The sequence below is a fragment of the Jatropha curcas genome, chromosome 9 (genome assembly GCF_041381405.1).
Source record: "Jatropha curcas cultivar XTBG-Jc1 chromosome 9, XTBG_Jcur_1.0, whole genome shotgun sequence".
In the NCBI taxonomy this organism is placed as follows: domain Eukaryota; kingdom Viridiplantae; phylum Streptophyta; class Magnoliopsida; order Malpighiales; family Euphorbiaceae; genus Jatropha; species Jatropha curcas.
Window position 1 is genome coordinate 10,926,018 of NC_143159.1, and position 18,453 is coordinate 10,944,470.

The 18,453-nt window shown below is 36.0% G+C and overlaps 2 protein-coding genes across 2 annotated transcripts; one reads left to right on the forward strand and one right to left on the reverse strand.

Moving 5' to 3' along the window:
- The first annotated feature begins 10,305 nt into the window (after positions 1 to 10,305).
- Positions 10,306 to 11,156, forward strand: LOC149493621 (nucleolar protein). Its single transcript, XM_089726114.1, has one exon. The coding sequence runs from the start codon at positions 10,488 to 10,490 to the stop codon at positions 10,893 to 10,895; it is 408 nt and encodes a 135-aa protein (XP_089582240.1). The 5' UTR covers positions 10,306 to 10,487; the 3' UTR covers positions 10,896 to 11,156.
- Positions 11,080 to 17,100, reverse strand: RH39. The gene is made up of 9 exons (XM_089726113.1): positions 16,505 to 17,100; positions 16,036 to 16,131; positions 15,762 to 15,950; positions 15,446 to 15,586; positions 14,663 to 14,803; positions 14,044 to 14,186; positions 12,567 to 12,696; positions 11,963 to 12,011; positions 11,080 to 11,615 (listed from the first exon to the last, which is right to left on the reverse strand). Exons 1-9 carry the CDS (start codon positions 17,051 to 17,053, stop codon positions 11,179 to 11,181), a joined length of 1,875 nt encoding a protein of 624 aa, XP_089582239.1. The 5' UTR covers positions 17,054 to 17,100; the 3' UTR covers positions 11,080 to 11,178.
- Between the last annotated feature and the right edge of the window lie 1,353 nt (positions 17,101 to 18,453).

Sequence of the window (18,453 nt, forward strand, 5' to 3'; positions counted from 1 at the left end):
TATTTAAATATCAATAATTTCATTAAATATTCATCCAATCCACACAGCCCATCCGTCAGGCAACCAATAAAGTTAAGTTCCCATCCTCCTTCGACCTCAACATCAACATTCAATTTGCTCTAAGCATATTATCAAGCATTCTCGCTTCTCCTCAATATAATTAGCTTCTGTAGCTAATTATCAAATAAATAAAACATTTTATACATACAAATATAAGCAATTGTTATACATTTACATTAGTTAGCTTTAACTATAAAACTCCGTTAACATCAACATCAACATTTAATTATCACAACTGATTTAAATAAACTTAATTTATGTTTCGAATGATATAATCCATCAATTCTTATAGATATACATATACCTATATGAGAATGAATGTATGAGCAGCTCCCACCATTAATTCTTACTCAATTAGATCTTGGATCTCATGCCTTAATCCCAAGCAATTGTCAGTGGTGTGACCCTTGCTTTGGTGGAAGTGACAGTATGGACTCTGATCAAAATTCTTCAGCAAAATTATTGGAGGAGGTCTTGGTGCGAGCGGTCTCAACAACCGACCTACTGCTGAAATCTCTAACTCGTCGATGGTAAACCATGGTTTTGGGATATTCAGACCTGGTTGGAAAAGGGAGAATACCCTGAGGATGACTCTAAATCTAATAAGAGGACTCTTTGAGAGTTGTCAAAAGGTTACCTTTAAAGGATGGTATTTTGTACAAAAGAACATGGAATTAGGCACATCTCAGGTGCATGACTGAAGAAGAGGCTCAGTAGATAATGGAGTGGGTACATGGTGGAGAAGAAGGCCCCCACATGAATGGAATGGCTTCAGCTCATAAGGTCACTAATTAGGGCTATTATTGGCTTACCATGCAATCAGACTGAGCCGGGTTTGTTCAGAAATGTCATAAACATCAAATTTATGCCAAGCTTTAGAAGATGCCCCCTATGGCCCTTTATCCTATCTCTACACCTTGGCCCTTTGCAACTTGTGAATTGATGTGATTGGCAGAATCAACCCTAAGTCATCTAACCAGTATGAATACATCTTGGTAGCCATCGACTACTTCACTAAGTGGGTAGAAGCTGCTTCCTATCATGTCCTTAATTCAAGAAAGGTAGCTCAGTTCATTCAGACGAACATCATATGCAAATATGGGATTCCTTTTGAGATCATATCAGACAATGGGTCTCACTTCCAAAAAAGAGGTCTCCACTTTTATGACAAAATACATGATTTAACACCACCGATATTCACCATATAGGCCACAGACCAATGGAGTGGTTGAAGCAGCAAACAAGTCCATTAAGAACATGCTACAGAAGATGATTCATAATCACAAAAATTGGCACGAGCATCTGCCTTTCGCCTTATGGAGATATAGAACCTCCATCAGAACGCTAACCGAGGCAACACCTTACTCATTAGTATATGGGATGGAAGTAGTCCTCCCTATTGAAGTTCAAATCAGATCAGCCATGGTCATGAGAGAAAGTAAGTTGCCTAAAGCAGAATGGGCTCATAATTATTACAATCAGTTAAATACTATTGATGAGAAAAAGCTAGAGGCTCTTAATCACTTTCAAAGCTACCAACAGAAAATAGCCAGGCATTTCAATAAAAGGATCCAGGATCGAAAACTTGAAGAAGTTTGTCTTGTGCTCAAGGAAATCAGAGCTCCTGTATAGGATCCTTGGGGTAAATTCAGGCCAAACTGGGCAGGCCTATACATACTGAAGAAGATCCTCTCTAGAGGCAGCGTCATCTAGACAGATATAGATGGTAATGAATTCACTAATCCATACAACTTGGATCAATTGAGAAGATACTTTGTGTGAATACACTAGGCATTAGCACCAGAAATATTGTCCCCATTTTATGTCACTATAAAACAAAACTATGGTGACCTGACTCCCAGAAATATGTTCCAAAAGTACGAGATACATAGGTAGCCCAACCTATGGGTGCAGTCACAATAATAATAAAAATATATTTTTGCCCCTCTTCTCATGAAAATTTCATATTTTTTGTGCCAACTAAAAAAAGAAAAAAAAAATAATCAAAATCTAAATTGAAAACCCACAAAGGGCAGTTCAGGCAAAACAAAATAAGCTAAGTTGAAAACCTACAAGGGTAGGCGACTTAGGCAAAAGTTAGGGCAGCCTGCTAAATCGAAAACCTGCAAGAGCGGGTTAGGCAAAAATTAAGGCTCATAAGCAGCAATCTCACAAAGGATAATACTGAATTTCCTTTTTAAACCGAAAGTGTCAATGTGATTCCCTTTTTACACATCTCAGAATAGTACAAGCTATGTAAAAAGCAAATCACAAAAGCCTTGTCTCCTAGGCAACTATCTCTATCATATATCTCTGTCATCTTTGTCTATCGTCTACCTCTGCCATCTATTACTAATAACTATCTGTGTCAGTCACCTATGTATACTATCCAGAGTATAAAAAATTCCAAAATGTCAATTGAACTATTTATACATCATAGGTCAGCATCCTATCTCAAAGCCCTCACAAAAATATGGACCGAGTCAAAATCAAAAACAAAAATCCTATCCTATCAAGATAATATCAGCATGCACCAAAATATAAGCCATCCATCTATGTTGCCTTCGATGTATGTCCCTAGAGTTATCAGAGTCCTATAGGTCAGCACGTCGGGTAGAGTATAGGGTTGTCCTAATCGTCGTTTGGAGTCTAGCATCCATCTCCTGAGTCAAAGTCACTCTACCTCTCTCTTCCGATCACCATGCTCAGTTGTCCACCAAGTCTCATAAGCAATAGTCCTGCCCCCAGAAACTTCAGCCTCCACTACATAAGCCCCTATTGACCAACTACCCAGTATGGCCACAATAACCCTGGGAGAAATCAATATGTCATGGAAAAGAGCTCCAGCTGGTGGTAATCCCTGAGCATGTCCCATCTATCTCATTAGCCTGGAACCTGGGTAAAAGGTGAAACTGTCCATTCCAAGTAGATAAGCCATTTGGAACTCAGTTGACCGAACCAGGAACCTCCTGATCTCACACTAATCACACCTCCACAAGATCTGATCTGGCCTCAACAACCACTGCAACCACTCATCCTCTGACTTGAGTCTCACCACAACTCGCTTGGATCGATACTGCGATGGCTCATAAGGACAACATTATGGTGGCTCCACCACCCTCAAATGATCTCTCAACTAGACCTGTAGAACCAGACATTATACCAAAGATACAAAGATAAAATAGGCATTCACATGCAAGATCACATAGATTCAACTGTTTCTCAACCAAAAACATTTAAGCCTTTCTCTGAAAACATGCAAGATCAGATTTTTCCCCCATTATCCAAATACTAAACAAGCATTCATATACAATGCCTCAGACACCATGGTTATCCAAAACTCAAACCTTCTTCTTTTTTTTTTTTTCAGAAAGCACCTTACCTGAAACCAAATTCAAAACAGGCCAGTTCAAGCATGCTTACTAAAGCAGGATCAAGCTAACCGACCAGACCCCATCCACTCTGTAAGCTCAATCGAGGCTTAAGATAGTCTCAGCCAAAGCCATGCCAGTTATCTCAGCTCCTCGCTCCATCTGAAGGACTAGGTCAGCCACCCTCAATTCACCCCATCCGACTGAACTAGTCAGTACATAGGTGCTCATCATGCAGAAAACTAGAGCTCGGGTCCTGAACCTCTATCTCTGAAACTTTAAGTCAATAAAGTCGAGTGGGTCTAGATACCGCTCAATGAGCCCAGCTAAATCAGTCTGGTCATCTACCATGAGCTCCATGGCCTCCTCCACAGAAAAGCCCAACATCCTTATAAAACTCCTGAAAAACCAGTCCTGATAGGTGTAGCCATAGGAGCCCTCTCAGAGTCACTGCCCAACATTATCGCAAACTCCTCGTATGTCGAGCATATCTCCTTATAATGTGTACAAAATCGAAATACGTGAGCCTATGGGTCCCATAAGTGTAAACACATATCCAAAAACGTCCGATCGATCAACAAACCTCTTAAAGTCACTAGAGAAGCCATACCTTATTGGCTTAAATTAATTTTCATAACCTTTTTTAGCTTCTTGGTCCATCTTTGCATGCCATAGCTGATAAATGGCTTCATTTTGGGTAAAGTGCTTGAAAATTAAGAGAAATCGGCCTCCAGAACACAAAATGACACCTTTTTGAGGCTATAAATGGGGTATTTATAGGCGTCAGTTGCCTACCCCCAAAAACACGGTGGTACCGATTTGCTCAGGATCATTATCGATACCGATGGAGCAAATCGGTGACCACTGAGCCGACACCAACTCCGAGGATATCGGTACCAATCCGACCCTGTTTCCTTTTAAAAAAATCTAGCTTTTTTCCAATGAAAAGAAAAGAAAAGAAAAATCTAGCAGTAAAATGCGATTTTTAGATAAAAAACCAACCATTTTGCAAAAGCCAGCATTTTCAGACTGTAAAATAATTATTTTCCTCGCTCAAAAACTGGTGCTTTCAGGCCACAAATTAAGTAATTTTCAAAATTAATTTTGGCGAACTGGGCCTAAACTCTCTAAAAATGCTCGCTTAAATTGAGCCAAAAATTAGAAATGGCACTCACGCACCATGCATAAATATTTTGTTTACTAACCATGACTTTCAGGAAAAAATTAAAGCAAAAGAAATAAGCATTCAGTGCAACCTCTCCAAAGCAGGCAATCAGTGTAATTTCCAATTCAAGCAATTCAAATCAGGGCAGCAAGCGCCAAATTCAAAAAATCAGGGCAATTTAGTGCCAAACTCAGAAAATTGGGGCAGCCAATGCCAAAATTATAAATCAGTGCAATTCAATGCAAAATCAAATCAAATCCAAAAAAGCGGGCAATTAGTGCACTTCCAATCAAGCCAGTCAGCACCAAACCCAGAAAATCAAGACAAATTAGGAAACAGGCAGTCAGTGCAATCTTCAGTTCAAACAATATAAACGGCAGACTGTACAACCATAGAAAGAAACAGGCACTTAGTTCAATCGGAGTTGAAACAGGCAATCAGTGCAATCTTCAGTTCAAACAGTATAAACAGGCAGACAATGCAGCCATAGAAGGAAAACAGGGCAATCAGTGTCAATGTCAGAAAGAACAGGTAAGATAATAAAAAATAAAATAGTTAAAAAAAAAAAGACCAGACTTGCAATATAAAATTCGAAAATCCAGTATTATAAGCAACGTGGCCAAAATCCTTTACAAAAGAAAATGTTGCCATCAGAGCAAGATCAACCAAAAATGTGCTACACAGTTAGTACCTAGACTACTTGAGCATAAATGCATATCCTAAAATAAGCAAAATAAAAGCAATGGCTGGAGACCTCAGTGGCACCTAAGATCATCCCGCAATAGCCTAATCTGGTCCTTTAAGAAGCTCCCACGGGTCAATGCCTCGGATATCATCCCGCGAAGCTGACCAACCAAGAACATCGTCCCCTCACACCAGCCTGGGGGAGGCTGCATGATTAAGCAATATTTCAAAGTTAGAAAACTATGCGAGAGTCAGCAAGTGAATGAACTAAAGGAATCAAGAAATATTGACGCTCCCTAGGGATAGACTGGCCAATGGTCCGGGACATCGTCCGTCAGGATGTATGAGGCCATGCCATACCAAGTGACGTATCTCAGTTGCTGCATACCCTCAGACAGCAGGTCTGGTTCCTCTAGGGTAGCGACCCTTCGGCTCATCTTCGATCTCGGTGGTGATGGTGGACCCCACTCTTACTCCACTTGCCTAGTCGATGATGAAGAATGGGAGGCATCCACACTCTGCTCTGACTCGCTAAGCTGGAAATAAGAGGATACTGGTGATTGCAAACCCATTTTGGCAAAAATAGGTAAGGAGACAAGTTGCTAAGGAAGGAAGCAAGGGAAGAAAGAAGGAAGTGTGTGGGGCAAATGGGCCACCACAGCACCTCCTCCCCTATTTATAAGAAATGGGGAGGATAGGCCTCGCCCTTACCCAGAAGATCGAACCTTTCAGGAGTCATCCGAACTCAGAGCTTTGCATGGTTTCAGCCAAATCGACCATGACAGATTTTCAAAACACAATGGTACCTTCTGATCTGACAAACGATTATAAAAAGGGCCTGAAAAATCAGTCAAACCAAATCGGCTCTAGAAAAATGTTCTCAAAATCAGACAAGATATTCACAGGATGTTCTAGATATCACCACAACTTGTCAGGTATGGTTCTCAGACTGAAATTCCATTCAGAAGTGCTAAAATTGGGGGTTCAAAAGATCAGACCTTAATCAGTTCCAATCTCTCAGAGGGGCAAACTGTTGACTATGATTTCAGCATCAGGCTCTAGGAAATTCAATTATGGTTCCAACGACACAAGAATTAGCTCGATCAGAGGCCGTTTAGGCGTCAAACGGACCCCCGAAAGCCCGAAAGCCCCATAATCAAAGACCAGGGGTAGGGGGAGTAATTTGCCCTGATCGGTGTCGACAATCTCTTGGCCGGCACCAATTAGCCCTAGATCGGTACCGATTTGGTGCATGTTGAGCACCTCAACTAGTATCGATTCTGGGCACAGCGATACCAATTTAGAGGACATTGGTACCACCATGTTCTCTGTCAAGCAGCCCCTTGGCCTATAAAAGGGCACTCTCCCCCTCATTTTCAAGCAACTCTTGTTGCTTGATCGAGCGCTTCTCAAGCATCAATGACTCTCACTCTCCTTTGAACAATTCTAATGCAATATAGTCCAACCTTGCTCTTTTTCCTTAGTTGAGTTTAAGGCTCGACTTGGTACTCAAAAATTGATCCTTTCAACTTTCACTAACACTTTGGTCTTCCTTAGACCAAAGCTACTAATTAATTAATTTATTATTAATTAGTTTAAAAATTAATTAATAATATGTTAATTAAACAATATTATAAGACTATAATACGGTCCTCATGCCCAACCTTTGCTTAATTTATAGGAAAACTCAACCTCTTTGGTCGTTTTTCAATGTGGAGCTACAATTCGACAGTGTGACAAGCGCTAGGGTATAATCACTCAAACTTAATCTTTATTAATTAAGCTCGGTCCATCCAGCATCTTATCAACTGCCAAGCCTGGTCTGTGCGGCACATAGTATGTTTTGAAGCTCGGTCCGTCCGGCTAAACCAATAAAATCAATTTTCAACTAAAGCCCAGTTTGCCCCGCACACCCTTTAAGCCCACTCCCCGAGTGACACCTTTAAAACCCTACCATCCTAATTGACGATAGAACTTCATGCGCCCTAATCCTCATACAAATGAGGTATGAAGGCGTACCTATGGATTTTAGCCTAGGTAGTAGGCCCTCGATCAAATTGTCAGATCGAAATTTAGGAAAATGTGCCGCACAACCTAGAATCCTCAATAAACGACGCTAGAGTTAGGCTCTCCTCCGAATTACACCTTTATTAGTATTATTACTTTTAATGCTCTATATTTCTGATATTGTCATGCATTATTAGTATGTTCATGCATCGATAAACTGACATTCATGCTAAATAATATTTTGATTCGCGATTATAATCCAAATCATTGATTCATTTCCACAGAAGTCGAAAACCTAGTTCCCAATCCCAATGATTCTAGGCTAGTGCTTTTATCCTGAAAGGCAAAATGAAAATGGAGTCCATCACGGAGTTTTTTCCTTAATCTTTTCCACGAAAACAAAAAGAAATTAAGGTGGTGACTCTAACACACTACACACCTATCAAAGTGCTCCAAATAGCCAACCCGATATCATTTAAGCGCTAAACCAAGTCATAATCTAACTAATCAATCTAAACAATCAACAAAAAAGAACCATAAGGAGTTTCTCCCAGTTTCCGTGATGAATCGACCAATGGGCCCGAGAGAATCAAAAGACTTCGTCATTCGGACGTCCTTTCCCTTGGTGCTTGGTCAGGGTCGCACAATGTAGTATTTGAAAATTTAAAATATAAAATTACTAAAATTTAAAAAATTGAAAGTTATAATTATCTATTTATATATTAATTGTTCAAATACTATGTATATATATTGAAGTTTTTTGATTGGCCATAAGATATTTCAGGATATCTCGAAATTTATTAAAATGATTTAGGAAATCCTATTATTTCTTCCGGAAATTCTATTATTTTCGTACTTTGCTATGATTAAATGTTGAGATACATAGATATATATAGATATCTCATATTCATATAGTATTTGCAATTCTTCTATTTATAGAAGAAAATCATCCAACCAGTTTTGCAGGAATTGAAATATGATCTAATACAATATAATATAGTGACAACCAATATTTTCCAACCAGTTTTGCAGGAATTGAAATATGATCTAATACAATATAATATAGTGACAACCAATATTTACAGAAAAAGAAAAAAAAATTAAGCGTTGTCTTTATAAATAAAAAAATTTGAAAAACTTATATATAGATAAATAGATATAAAAAGAAAAAATTCAAAATTTTAAAAGTGATATATATATTATAAGGTGTGAAACAATATTTTTTGTAGATTTTTTTTTTTTTTACATTTTAAAGTTTATTTTAAAATTAGGATAATAATTTGTTTTTAAAAAAATTAATACCCTAATTAATCAATGGTTGAAAAGTCGAAATCATATCCGGTAAAAAATTCTCTTTCTCTCTCTTCTTTCTAGTTTTCTAACTCTAATTTTAGTTTAGAGCTACCACTGTTTATCATCGGTAGCCCATACCTCCTATTTTCTGTTATTTCTTTTGCTTCACATTCTTTTACTTTTAATATTCTTTTGCTTTAATAAACTCAAATTTGTTTTTCCTATAATAGATCTATCTTTTTTTGTTGTTAGTTGTTTCCATATTTGGAGTTTTTTTGTCCCTTCTTTGTGAGGATTTATTACTAAATAAAGCTATGATATTTGATTTTATTTGGTTAGAGACTTTAGATTTTGATTTGCGGATGTGGATCTTCAATCGATAGAGTCTGGTAGTACAACTTATTCCTCCATTAATGTTATTAATGTATAGCGGCGAAAACTCATCTGTATTCATCATATGTTGCAAACTATTAGAAAAGCAATCTAATTATAGAATATCCAGAGAAGTTATTATTTTGACGTCCAAATTAATTAACAGACTAGTTGCTGCTATGGAAATTTATATCTTTTATCATGATCAACTTCAAGCGAAAAGATCTAATATTATATTTTTTAGTTTTAGTTTTATTATTCAAAATGATATGAATTCTTTTCTTTCGTTAATAGATTAGCAAACTCTATTAGCTACTAATAGTAAAGTTTTATGTTTGGTTTATATATTTATTTGTAATTCTTGATATTATTATTAATGAATTACATTTAAAAAAAAGATTGAAAATTCGATTAGGATAATATGTTAAAATAATAATATTAAAATGATATAATAAAAAACTTTTTAAATCAATTAATAAAAAATTATTAAAAAAACTCAATTGATTAATAATTTAACATCCTAATTTATCAATTATTAAAAACTCAAGTTATTTAATAAACAAATTATTATCAATTATCCAAAAGGGTACTTTAGAATTTCTAAAATTTATTATAAATAATCACATTATTCCCCTTCATTCTCACATTTATATATAGTATAGATATAGATAATAGATAGACTAGATCTCATTTCCTTATTTAACAGGCTAATCCTATTGAAAAGCCGCCTTGTAAATAAGGAAACGTAGAAGATTTAGTTTTTAATTTTGTATTTTAGCATGTGACTACATATGAGTAATCGTAAACTCTATTTTAAATTATAAATCAGTATGCAAGTTACTTTTGCAAAATTAATATTTGGTATTCTAAATTCATGTAATAGGCCCGTTAATTCTCTTACTATCTTTCACTTGGAAAACAGATATGATTAAATAAATTTTTATTCCAGCTGAAGCTAAAAATTTTTCTAGTATCCCGAGTTGCAGGAGAAGGGACCTTGATATGCTAATTTGGCCTAAAATAAACATGGAAATTTTTCCGTCAAACCGGCTTATCAATTGGCTCTTCAGATTACAACTTTTAATGGAGGAGAGGGCTCTATCCGATAAGAGAGTTTTTTTTCTATGGAAGCAGCAAGCCCCACCAAAGATCAAACCTTGAGTAGAGAACGTTCCCCCCTCTATTAACACCTTTGCATTAACTTATTCTATTTTTTAGTTTATATAAGTATTCTATTTGATCCTAAAAAAATAAAATAAAATTCAGACCACATAATAATATTTTAAAAGAAAGGACAGTGGTTAGTAGATAATCCTAATTAATATTCTTTCCCCTCAAAAGAAAGAACAACTAAAGAAAATATTGCACCAGCATAGATCGGAGCTCAAAGGCTCACCACCAAAACCACATAGACCCAGTAGTCAAACTGTCTCGATCTAAACCCTAACAAATCCTCCAAACACAACCTCTCCACTTAGCAAACATGAGGTTATATAGGGACACTTGCTAACTCAGATAAGGAGACACAATTTCCCATGGCTCGCCAGCTTCATCTGACACAAATACCACTAACCACCTCACAAGCCGGCCTGGCCGGAATGACCCTTCTCTTGTGTGCATTTGCCTTGTTCAAGTGTGCTTCACATTCGCGTAAATGGCGCCGATGGGGTGCTTGCTATTGTTCCTCTGATCATAATCCAGTTATACAACTAAATACTGAAGCTATGATGCTAAGCACCGGAATTCACACCGTTCATGGCCGCAACAACAATGAACTCATGGTCAGTGGCGAACAGCAGCTGCAAGTTCCAGTTTGGCAGAGGAACATACTCATGGGAGGGAAGTGCCAACTACCAGACTTTTCTGGTGTCATAATTTACGACTCTGATGGAAATATTGTTACTCAGCCAAAAAACCCTCGCCCGTTGCTCACCTGGAAGTGATCAAGAACACAAGGAGCTTCATAAAAACGATATTAGAAATACTGCTTTGAAGTTCATGGTTATTTTCTTTTTCTTTGTATAAAAAAATAATAAATTATCTATATTGCATGCATTTTTCAGCACTGCAAAATCCAAAATGGCAGCAGCTCCACAGATAATAGGTAAAGAAATCTGGACGCAAAAGGAGCACAAGCAATATTTTCTCACATTAAACATTGCAGATGCTACTACTACAATAGGAGAATAAAAACAATTTTCTAACATGCTAATACAATAATAACGATTAACTGGATCTCAATGACTTCTTGTTAGATGCAGAAGAGCGACCCCTAAGTGGCACAACACTTAGCTTTGAAGCTGTGGATTTGACACCGCTGGACTTTTTACTTCCTGTTCTCTTGTTCAGAACTTGAGATGTTTTTTTGGAAAACTTAACTGTCTTTGCAGCTTTAACAGCCTTCACAGATTTATTTACTGAAGATGAAGCCTTGGTGTGGTCCGTAGACGATTTAACTGATGCAGCCTTAATCTTGTTTTTCTGAGTGGATTGTTTCATCAATTTTGCACTCTTCCCCTTCTGTGCAGTTATTTGAGCCCTGGCAATGTCCCTCCGAACATTATCTACAGTGAGGGATTCTAGGCTCTCATTCTTCTTTATTGCCTCCTCAATTCGGGTGGCTAACTGCACATCCTTTTTCGCAACCAAGCTTGTCACTTTCCCTGTAAGAAAAAAAATGGGAATAATAATAAAACCTCCAAAATCCAGAAAAAGTTGATCATCACAATCATCTAGAATTTCTTCACACATAAGAAAGCCTTTTGAGTACGAAAATTTGTGGAAAACAGGATATGGCATAACAGTAGCAAGAAGTGAAAGGTTTCATGTTGCAAGCTAAAAAAAAAATGAAATGAGCAAATATTTAATTGAGATTGCAGTTATTTTGACTCAAATTCATTTTGCTAGATATCTTTTTCTTGAAATGATACAAGTTGATATTAGCATACAAATTTAGAATTTATTTGAACTTGAAAACTATATGGCTTCGGCAGATTTTCATGATCCATACCTTTAGCACCCATACGAGCAGTTCTTCCTGTGCGATGAAGGTAATCTATCTATAACACAAAAAATAAAAAATAAAAAATAAAAAATAAAAGAAAAGAAACATCAGTCTGCTTTTCCTCTTTTAATTACTTGGAAACACAATAGGATTAGCCAATGCTTATCTGTCATTGAACTTTCACTATCACAAAATATTAGGTTTGAAAACATTAATTTAATATCATTTGATGAATGCTGTTAAAAATAATAATCAACAGTATGTGCATAATCATAACAACATACAAAAGAGGTTGCAAAATGTTAACAGCATGTTAATAGCTTTACCAAATGTTTATGATAATATTAACGACGACTTTAGTTACAGGGGTTTTATGCATCAGGTAGTATTACTGCCAATTCTTTTTAACATCAAGTTTTTGTTTTCAAACATCATATAGACCCTGTTGTTTAAAGGTGTAGTTTTTCTTGCAATGTTTATGCATTTTACGTTGCCAGTGAATGGCAGCCAACTATCAAATGTTAAAAGGAGATACCAAAATAAGAAACTTTGAAAAAGAAAAATGGATGCTAAACTGAGCGAACTTCACTTAAAAGAAAGAGTCACTTACAGAATTCAAGGGGAAATCAAACATGATAACATGATCTACATCCAAGTCAAGTCCCCTAGCAGCCAAGTCGGTACAGACCAATGTGGGGCAATCGCCATCGTCGCTCTTAAATTTCTGGAGATTTTCAACCCTGTTTTATCAGGAATAGTTGGCTAAGTACTAAAAATGAACATTAATCCACATGAAAAAACATATCAAATTTAAAAAGGATGATAAAAGAGAGAAGCAGCAGTCTGCCTGGGAAGGGGGTTGGCAAGAAGGAAGCAATGGTTAAAATAAATTGGTGCAGGTTCCTTTTCTGTCGAAAAAGAGGTGAAAGACACTAATACAAAAAAGGTTAGCAAGCCTCTTTAAACAAGACCTAAACTTCTCCCTAGGTTAGGTAAGCTGGACCTCAGTCTCTGGGAGAGTTTGGCTACACTGTTGAAGCATTATGCACATACTCCAACACCACAATACAGTGCCACAACACAAAATTGTTCTCTTATAACACAGTTATGTTGTATTGGGGGCATCTTACTCATTCTTCGTGTGAGAGTAGAAAAAGAAATACCCCTCAGACAAAGAGATATTTTATCCTCCAAACATTACCATCTAGCGTCACTAGTCACAAGCATATTAAACATTACAAAGCAAGATCAAAAGACAACTTTAAAAAATAATAATAATTCTAGTACCCATCTTACGCAGCAATAGAACAATCTCTACTCATTAATGTGATAATGACTGACTTTTATGTGTAAAAAAAGCTAGTGGCCAAGTGATCAACTGCTAAAAATCAAAACCCACTAGTTTGTGTGAGGGATCAAAGGCTCAAAGCAGCAGTATTAGCATGGAGAGGAATCTGTAACCCTATATGATTTCTCCAGGAAAAAGGAAGTTAACAAGGCATTCTCACAGGCCTAAACCATGGAAATTAATATCTTTAAAATGGTATCCGTATATCTTTTGAGTAAACTAACAACAACCCACTAAGTCAAAACTACAATATCTTTGATGAATTAATGTAAATAGCGTTATCTCAAGCTCAATTTGAGCTTCAAAAATTGAACTCAAGCTCGGTTTATTCACAGTTTATAGTTTAAAAAAAAAAAATGTTACCCCTTTACAGGCTGAAACTCAAGCTTGAGTTTGGCTCGTTTGTATTGAACAAGCATGAAAAAAAAGGCTTATCGATAAGCAGACTTAAGCTCGAGTCATTGAGCTTATCAAACGATCTTTAACGAGCTATTTTCAAGCCGAATCTCAAGCAGCTCACAAGCAGCTTAGCTCATTTATAACCCTATCCACAAGTCTCCATAGAAGGTTTGCATGCAAACTCATACACACTAGGCAGTTATAACATAAGTACATTTGAATCACCAATGTAAATAATTAAGGCATGAATAGAGAATGGTATTGTTGACACTCCACCTATTAGTAAATCTTCACAATGCCTATAAATCGTTTATGAACAAAATAATTTTATTGAGCTCACCTTTGTTCTGCCGGCACCTCTCCATGGTAATTCACAGTAGACATCTGATTTTCAGCAAGAAAGTGATCCACAGCACGGCTGGAATTCAATGTATTACAGAACACCATCACCCTGTTTCCCTTTGCTAAACTTGGCTCAAGGACCTGCTCCACCACGACAATCTGAGTTAATTCTGTGATTTTGTAAGAATGCCAATTAACAGGAAATCAATCATCTTTAAATTTTGTCTCCTTTGACAAACAGGCGTGAAATACAACCACATAAACAACAATTAAAATTGGCTAAAATTTCCAATTAAACTACCATGGGGAGAGTGAAGTTAGTTCGTTTCTCAAACTCATCAAATTCAAAACTCCATGGAGGCCACAAGTTCTCATGATCCTATTGGCATCATCATATAAACCAGAATGACCTAGAACACTAATTAAACACATATAATCAACCTCAACAATTATTACTTGCAGCTGCTGCTTAGAATGCTTACCATTTATAGAAACTAAACATAATTAACAATGCCTCTATAACTATTACCAACCATATGTTTCATCAAAAATAATTAAGAGATGTGCACATGTCAGCACATATGTGGTATGACAGTTTAGCAATGCCAGAAGTTAACCTGTAACAATGCTTCCAGTTTGTTTTCAGAACCAGAAAGTTTTATAAAATCATGGCGAGCAGATGCTATCTTCTTATGCAGCGTCGATGTGCGCAAATGAACTATCCCTTGAAATTCTTCATCAATCAACTTCTGAACTGCCTGCAAAATTTCTAAAAGATCAATCATCCAAACTTCTTGAATGCCAAAATCTGTGCAGAAGAAAATTAATCAAGCCATAGCCATGAAAAAAAAAAAAAAAAAAAAAAAAAAAAAACAAAACTCACCAAATTGAATCATTATCCAGATAAACTGCATGAACAAGAACAATCAAAGAAAGATATAAAACAAATTCAATCCACTTCCATTAATTGCACAAGCAGGAGGATTATATAGAAGTTAAAAATTCGTCCTCTAAGTTCTTTTACGCTGATCTAAAATGGTACACATGCTTATGGAAGAAAAGGTAAAATGGGAATCAAATTAATAAGGAATGCCAGGACATTCTTCACCATCATGCACACAAGGGAAAACAGTCCTTGGCATCCACATAAAGTTTGAGCAATCCTACTGTACTATCTCCCTCATAATACAAAATACAAATGTTAAATAAACAAGAAAAAAGAAAAAAGGAGGTAACCTTTGCAATCTCACATACAAACACACCATCTAGATACAACATAAAAGGTCAAATTTCCTCCGTTTATGGGAAGGAAAGGATTCCCAAGTAAACGGTATTGAGCATTCACTTTTCACATATGACCTACAGTATTTTCGGCACGGAAATAGTCCCAGACCACAAACCTTTGTCATTGTTGCAGTAACCAAAATCGTTTGAAAGCCTTGGCCATCTGGTTTTGAAGCACGATTTTTTAATGGGCCCAGAAACTTGCGAATATCAGGACCAAATCCACGATCAAACATGGTGTCTGCCTCATCCAACACCTACTAAAGCATTAGCAACATCATAAACTGCAAAAGAATTACTGCAACAAGAAGTTCTCATAACTAAACTTATTCCTAGGTCTTCACATATTGATGTGAAAATCCATAATCAAGACTTTAAATCATTTGCAGTCCTTCAAAAAAGAGATATTTAATAAAAGTATTAGAAATTCACCAAATACTTAATGTCACCATAGACCATATTCCCATCCTCAATATGCTGAAGAAGCCTGCCAGGAGTCCCAACTATCATATCAATGGGATTATTCAATGAGTCTTCTTGTGGTCTCAGCCGGCTACCACCACTGACCATAGTGGACCTGAATCGTGCATGATGACTGATAGACTTTGCCACACGAAAAACCTATACCAACACATGTAATATTGTCAATTGGAAAAGTGAACCCATAAAGAATGATAAAAATAAAATTTTGAAGCCCTCAAATTACCTGCTCCGATAGCTCTCTTGTAGGACACAAAACAACAGCTCGAGGACGCCTAGGCTTCATTAGGATACCCAACAAGGCCTCATCCTGCCTCAGCAACTGCATAAGAACAAATAAGAAGTAATTTCTTATTAATTTTTTAATTAGCAACTACGATACTAATACGACACAATTTCATATGCACCATTTTCAAACATAACTAAGTGAAACCATAAACTAACTATACAAATTGGTAGTATTTTGAAAGATTCCAACTATCCAATTCGAGAAATATGCTTTTCTCAATGATAAACACATTTTGATCACCAACAAAATACTGTTAAACTCTTTATGTCATTTTGTCGTTTTAGCCCAAAAACATAAATAACTAAATTTAACAATGTATTAACTTGCACAAAAAGGAAAAAAGTAATGAAATGCAAAATTAGAGTCAAAACATAAGGAAAATCATAAGTGGTGAAGAGAATCTCACCTGAACAAGAGGCAACATATAAGCCAAAGTCTTGCCAGACCCAGTATGTGACCCCAAGACCACACTTTTGCCTTCCAAAATAGCAGGAACCCCAATGCACTGAATCTCAGTAGGAACCTCAATTTCCATTTCTCTCACAGCTCCCATCACCTCCTCACTCAATCCCAACTCCTCAAAACTCCCCACCATCTTTTTCCCCTTCTTTGACTTATTAAAGCCATCTTCTTCTTTCTCAATAGCAACAGATGGCTTTGGTGGGGATTGGGTTTTGGCTTGTGGGTGCTTTCTAGAGTCTTTGAGGTGCCTCAGTCTAAGTCTTTCAAGGAGAATTGAGTGTTTCTCTTCGTCTGGGCCAGAGATTGTAGTTGTTGTGGCTGTGGCTGTGGCTGTGGCTGTGGCTGAAGCCGTGGTGCTTGTGGCGGTGCAGAGGGGTTTAAAGGAAAAATCCAGCAAAACCCTGCTGGGTTTTGGAAATTTAAGAAATGGGTGATAGTGCTTTGTTGCTGAAGAAAGCGAGAGGCTTAAGAGTGTTCTTGATGTGCCTGCCATGGCTACTTTGCTGTCTGTCTTTGGATTGTGGATTTCGTTAGTTTGCTTCTTAAAATCCGGAGGTTTTAGGCTAACGAATGTTGTAAGCGGCACTAACAGAAACGAACCTTCGTCGTTTTGAGAGGGACGACCAGTCGTTTAGAAATCCATCGATTAAGTTCAGCTCAAAAGTGCTATTTGTATATCATGGTTAAGGGTAAGGGGTTACGTGTAAAATATTATGTCTATGATCTATAATTCTATAATAACATTTTTTTTTTTTGGCATGAATTTTATAATCTATATATAACATATAAAATAGAAGTCTACCTTAAATGATAGCAGTGTAAGAAGAGCTCTTGAAATCGATTCACACTAAACGCATTTATAGGGAGAGGCGAAGAGATTTAACTGTGATTAAGTCTTGAGAGAACCTTAACTGTGATTAAGTCTTGAGAGAACCTTAACTGTGATTAACCCTCGAGAGAGATTAAACAATCTCTGCTAATGGGGTCCGGATACTAGTGGTTTACACAAAAAAAAAATGAGAGCAGTGTAAGTCTCTTAAATTGTAATTGTGAGCAGAGCATTGCAAGTGTGAGCAGAACAGTTATTTAGCATAATTGTAAGAAAATAAATTATTTTATATTTTCAGATAATGTTTTTATCAATAAGTTATTTTATATTTTCAGATAACATATATTAAATTAAATTAAAGTTAAATTAAAAATACATATAACCCAAGCCTAAAATAAAAAAAAAATACTTAATTTATTATTTCACTTGGTGTACGAGGTAGTCTTATATACCAGGAGTTAGGTTATACAGACACGGAATACAAAAAATGAGAATGTACTGGGATATGATAATAAATAAACAATCATTTATAATAAATAATAAACATAAAATAAAAATATTTTATTTCATATTTCAATATAATTCGTTAAATTCTCAAAATTATTATAACTATTAAAAACCACAATGTTAGAAAAGACACAAAAATGAATTAAAAAAACTCCTAATTTTTCTTGCTAATTAAAAAAAAAATTAGTTGATTACCTTGGTGTATGGGATAATCTCATTTGTACCATGAGTTAAGTTATATGAATACAGGACACGAGATACGAAAACATATGGAATATAAAATAAACAAACAATCGTTTACAATAAATAATAAACATAAAATAAAAAAATATTTAATTTCTTATTTCAATGATTAACAAGTGTATGGAGTAGTTTCATATATTAGGAGCTACATTCATGGACACGAGATATGAGATACGGGAATGATGGTATCCGATAATAAATAAACAATCATTTATAATAAATAATAAACATAAAATAAAAAATGCTTAATTTCTTATTTCAATATAATTAGTTAAATTCTCAAAATTATTATTACTATTGAAAAATACAATGTT